The sequence below is a fragment of the Capsicum annuum genome, chromosome 12 (assembly GCF_002878395.1).
Source record: "Capsicum annuum cultivar UCD-10X-F1 chromosome 12, UCD10Xv1.1, whole genome shotgun sequence".
In the NCBI taxonomy this organism is placed as follows: Eukaryota; Viridiplantae; Streptophyta; class Magnoliopsida; order Solanales; family Solanaceae; genus Capsicum; species Capsicum annuum.
In genome coordinates, this window is record NC_061122.1 from 63,932,816 (window position 1) to 63,938,977 (window position 6,162).

Genomic DNA, 6,162 nt, shown 5'->3' on the forward strand with positions numbered 1-6,162 from the left:
CTCACTTTAACACTTAAACTTAACTTCCATTTTTTCACCTCCCTTAACATCTTTAAAGTGAATTATTTTCACCCCTTAAAACTGAATATCACTCTCACGACATAGAGTGCGCTACACACGCGCCACGTCATTGCCAAATCAGTGTCATGTCACTTGCCACGTAAGAAATTTTATTTTATTTTTTTAATAATCTCACACACTAACTTTTTATATATTTTATATATATACTATTTATATATATATATATATATATATATATATATATATATATATATATATATTTAAAAGAGTATATTTTTTATAAAAAATATATATTTTATATAAATAATATAGATTCCATCCCCCTTCCTTCTTCTTCTTCACAACCCCCACCCCCTTCGTTCTTTCACAGCCCCCACCCCACCCCACCCCACCCCAATTCCATCTACTTCTTCCATTAGACGGCAGACCTCGTCCCCTCCCCTTCCTCCTTCTTCTTCTTCTTCTTCACATAAAAGCACCACTTTTTCTATTTCTTTTACTATTACCACAAGCTTTTTCAATGAATTTTTTTCTTCATCAAATACAAAATTAACATGAATTAGCTTGAGCAAATCCATCAATGAACTAAATACAAGTACATGATCACAAAAATACATCAATACACAAAATCTCAAATTCAAATTCTTTTACATTAACCAAATCCAAAATTCCAAAACTCTTAAATTTTCAATTTCTTACTAAAAAATGTCTACAAAAATGACATAAATAGTCTGAAATTCAAAAATGTCACAGATGATATTCGCATGACATGAAATTCTTGGCCAAGAATCAAACTTGTTCATCAATCTTGAACCCTTTTTGATTGTCGAAAAATAAAATTTTGGATTAATTAGGATTTGATAGGAAGGAAATTGCGAAGAAACGGGGTAGGGGTACGAAGAAGATAAAGAAATGGAGTGTTGGGAGTGGGGTGGGGGTGGGCGTGGGGGTGGTGAAGGGGAGTGATGAAGCAGATGAAAATGTCTTCTATGAAGACATTTTTCTTTTAATGTTATATATATATATATGTGTGTGTATAGTAATAATAATAATAATAAAAATAGCAATAAAATGATCTTTTAAAAAAAATAAATCCACTCACTCTTTTTTTGTTTTTTTTTTGGCCACTTCAGCTATAGGGAGAATTTAATTCATTTGAAAGTTGATAAGGGGTTACAATAAACGAAAGTTAAATTTAAGTGTTAAAATGAGTTATGATGACAAGTTTAAGGGAAAAAGATGTCTTTTGTCTGTTTTTTATTTTTTCCGTGCATGTCTATGTTTTATTCATACATGATGATTGAAACATATGTTAAATTTGGCTAAAACTACAATCATATCTGTCTTGAATATAAAAGCAGAAAAAACAAGTAATTTTTTACCGTAGTTACCTGAAATTAAATATTCAGACAAATAAAATGCAAAACAAATATTAATTAAATGAAACGATGAAAATAGAACGCCTAATAAAAATTTTACCAAGCTCAGGCCACCTAATATTTAAACAAGCAAACAAAAAAGCTCTTGATATAACACGTAACTCCTTAAGTTCCAGGTATAGAATAATTACGATAATTCAACCTTTTGCCATCGTAAATATTGTCTAATTTATAATTCAAATAGTGACATAATAATTATAAATAAATACATGTCTATTTGACGATTTTTTAGCTACTTCCGTGTAACTTTTAGTATCTTGATATTTTTAATGTCTTTTCTTTTTAATATTTGTTATTGTAGTTGACTATATGATTATCAATTTTTAATGAATTAATAAATAGAAATTAGACATTTTTAGTTAATAAGTGATGTAGGAATTTCTACTAACATAATCATGATCAAAGCTAAAAAATCTATCTTTTAAAAAAAAAAAAAAAGAAGGGGGAGGGGGTAACTTTTATTAAAAATTTTAGCTAGATAGATTTCAAATTTCCAAAAAAAAAAAAATTTTAAAATCATAAAAGAACTTCTCTATATGAGGCTTCATTTCAAACAGTGATGTTATTTCGAAAGATAATAAGCGTATTTTTAGAGCTATCAATTCCAAATGAGATATAAATAATAATAACAATATATATATTCTAAAATAATTTGAAGCATTTCACTAGTGGCGGAGATAGGATTTTCAATAAGAAGTTCACAAGCGAACATACGAACTAACCGAAGAAAGTTCAACATTGACTATATAACAACAACAACAAATTCAGTGTATTTTCATAAAGTGGGATCTGGAGGTAAGATGTACACAATTCATACCGCTATCTCCGAAGAAATAGCGAGATTGTTTCTGATAGACCCCAGCTCGACAACATTAACTATATATATAGAAAAAAAAAATTAACATATAAATATAGCATAATTTTTCACAGAATGAGCTTCGGATGAACCCTAAGTAGCTCCGCCCTGCATTTCACCTACCATACTTTTAAATTAAGTAATTACTCCATACCAAACTTTTGGTAGGTCACCACTCTTCTGAGCATGACCAACACTATTTCAACACTTGCAAGATAATGTTATCAAAAAACTATACATATTATCAACACTTGTTTTTTGGGCTTTTCTTTAGTAACAACTTTTAGTTAACTTACAGAATACCGACAATTACAGTAAGGTAAAAGAAACAATTAGTGATTAATTTTTTAAAAAAACTTAGATGAAAGAGATACCAAATGCTTAGTTTTCGTAACTAATGAAATTATAAAAGACATATTTTCCTTTCTTTATCCACCATATTGATGCTATTACGAGAACTTTTAAAGAAAAAAATAGAAATAAAGATATAACAAGAAATAATTAGCCACTCAGGGAGCTCCAACTGTATGATCCAAAGTCAATTATAATAATTAGCCACACAGGGAACTCCAAACAGTATGATCCAACGTCAATTAGCTTTCTATTTCTTTTTTTTAATATTGTAAATCTTTTATGTACAAAAAGTAGAAAAAAAATATACAAAAATTTCATAATAATAATTTACAAAAACCTACGAATATAATTACCATGTAATGCGGATAACAAAAAAATTAGCTCCTCATCACTTCCTTCATACTCCAACTGTTGATTTCGGTGCTGCCGGAATTTTACCACGATTTCTTCTGGCAGCACCTTATTTCGGCAGAGTGGACACATGGCAGAATCCTGCTGGAGCCACGTATCCAAACAATCCTTATGAAATATGTGCTTGCATTTTAGCTTTCGCACTTGCTCGCCATCCTCAAATGTTGACAAACAAACAGCACATAACTCGGAAAAACCTGCAGTCTTGAACAGGCTGACCGGGTTTTTTTCGTCGATGAGCTTTAGATACTGCTTGGTGGTGATGGGGCGGCCGCGACTGGAGTCGTAGATTGTGTTGGTCACGACACGTACGAAGATGACGAGTTCGAGAATTAGAATGGTGAAGAAGACTAAGGTCATGGTGTAGATATGAGCTAAAAGTTGAGAAAGAGCGGCCATTAGTTTTTTGTGTGCGCGTGTTTGGTTAAAGAAGTAGAGTAGAAATAAAGTTTTTTTTTTCTTTATATATAAGTACATTTAGGTTGCCTCGGATGTATTCTACTCTTATTTATAATAACGACTTTTCAAAGGGTGGCTAAGATTAGTAGAGGGTGTAATTGGAAACAAATGTATTTATTTCTTTCTATTAGACCACTACTTTATACATGAGGGTTTTTTTTTTAATACATGTGTTCATCGGTTTGATCTAATTTTATATATTATTATTTGATTTAGCGAGTTCAGTTGATAAACACCCTAAATTAATTACAATTTATTGATTCTCTTAGGTATTTATTACTACCCCGTATAAATTCAAGTCTCTATCTACAATCAAGTTTTTTTTTTTTTTTTTTTTTTTTTTAATTCTGATGTGGGAAAAGCCTGAATCTAGATGAAATTGAGAAAATTTCAGTCCAGAAATTTTTGTGAAACACTTATTTCAATGCTTGGTGGTATTCTGTTCTAAATCTCCACAAGATACTGTTAGAATATGCTCAACTGAAGCAATTTTATAGGATTACTATAGCTTACATACAATCTAGATAACATAAATTAGCAATGAAAATTAGAAAAATTACCTCTTAAAACTTTCACAAAAATCGTTCAATGCCTTGGCCTCTGGTTCTCGAGCCTTCTACTACATCCTAACTAACTTTGATTATCAAACTTTTGTAGACAAGTATTTTTTTGGATTCAAAAGGGTACTTCTTTTAAACCAAAAGCCTGTATTTATCAATGTTCTATATTGAAGAATGAAAAGGAAAGGGGCATAGAAATATCTTTGCCTCTTTAAGGGTAAAACGTTTTCTGCTCTTAAATATTCTATTAATGAGCAAAATGTTTTTGCTCTTAAAACAATTATTTTTTCTTATTTTATTTACAGTCAGAAGTTTTATTTACATTATAGAAGAATAGTAAAAATATTATTTCGTCTAGTAGACTTCTTTTTCTTTTTCAAAATTAATTAGCTAATCGGGTATAGAACTGCAGATTTATTAAGTGAGACTTTCAATTATGATATTAATTCGCAAATGAATGAATTACCATATCATAATAAATTACAAATTATTCCACTATAAAATCTGTAACTGCACTCACGATTTAATTTTGAAATCTCATTATATCTTATTTAACACCCATATTAGAATTACAAACACCAATCAATTAAATTAAATTCTCTGAAAAATTTAAATCATTGATTAATTTAATCCTTTATTTATAATGCTCAACTTATTTCACATGACGAATACAAAATCTACCTGCAAGGTTTTAACATGAAAACTTATAAGCAACCATAAATGGGTGTCTTCTATCTCTAGTCCGAGACATGGTTCTATCAACTAATTAATATTTCACTAAATGGTTTGTCATCATCCAACCTATTAGAAATATATTGACTCATAAAAGAGTCTCACATTTTAATAGATTAAAATGATAAATCAAACCACATAGATCATAATAATTATATCCAGATTAAGAGTATAAGTACATGTAATGGACTAGAGAAGTTGTTTATTAATATTTAGAACATAAACAAACATCTCTAATTTGTCCGTTCAATACATACAAAATGTATTAGCACAAAAAGTTGAAAAATTATCACTCCCATAATTAAGATCAAATTATATTTATTCTTGTGCTACAATCATCAAAATGTTTGTCCTTCCTCATCTTTGATTAAAAACATTAATTTATAACTTATAAGAACTGACAATTTTAATCTTCTGTGAATGAGTTAAAATACTCCGTACACAAAATTATTTACTATATAAGTAAAAGATGTGCATGTTAACACAATGTTCTATTAAAGATTTTATTAATATAATAAATTATCCTTACATGGGATGAAAATATGATACTATAACAATGATTACATGGTCAATAGTATATCCTAACAATCTCCCAATTAGACTCATAACTATGAATGCACAATTTTAACACTCATTTCTTTCACATGCTTATCAAAAACCTTTTGGGTTAAGCTCTTAGTAAATGGGTCCGCCAAATTATTCTTCGACTCAATCTTCAAAACTCTCACATCGCCTCCTCTGAGTTATATCTTGAATCAAGTGATATTTTCTCTCAATATGCTTACTTTTTATGGCTTCGTGATTCTTTCGAGTCCACAACCGTACCACTATTATCACAATTAAGTATTAGTGGTGTTTGAACTGAAGAAACAACTCTAAATTCTTTCAGAAAGTTACCGAGCCAAACAACCTCCTGAGGCAGCTACCTATTCAGCTTTCATAGTGAAATCCACAACATGTGATTACTTGATACTCCTCCAAACAATGGCTCCACCTCCTAAAGTAAACACATATCCTGAGGTAGTTTTTTCTAGAATTTTTATACGACTGAAAATCTGAATCAGTTATACCTAATAGGTATAAGATCTCTGGAGTGAAAAACAAACATATAATCCCTAGTCCTTTTTAGGTACTTGATTATATGTTTAATCCCAGTCTAATGTTTTTGTCTAAGATTAGACTTAAATGTGCTAACCATGCCAACAACAAAGTAGATATTTTATCTAGTGCACAATATAGCATACATAAGGCTTCCTACAGCAGTAGCAAAAGGAACCGCCTTCATTCTTTTTATCTCATTGGTTATTTTGGGCGACTGATCTTTTGATAG

At 30.0% G+C, this 6,162-nt stretch overlaps 1 protein-coding gene across 1 annotated transcript; it reads right to left on the minus strand.

Annotated features, from left to right (window-relative positions):
• Window positions 1–2,997: 2,997 nt before the first annotated feature.
• LOC124889618 (E3 ubiquitin-protein ligase RHA2B-like) lies at window positions 2,998–3,480 on the minus strand. The gene has a single exon (XM_047401588.1). It carries the CDS (start codon window positions 3,478–3,480, stop codon window positions 2,998–3,000), a length of 483 nt encoding a protein of 160 aa, XP_047257544.1.
• Between the last annotated feature and the right edge of the window lie 2,682 nt (window positions 3,481–6,162).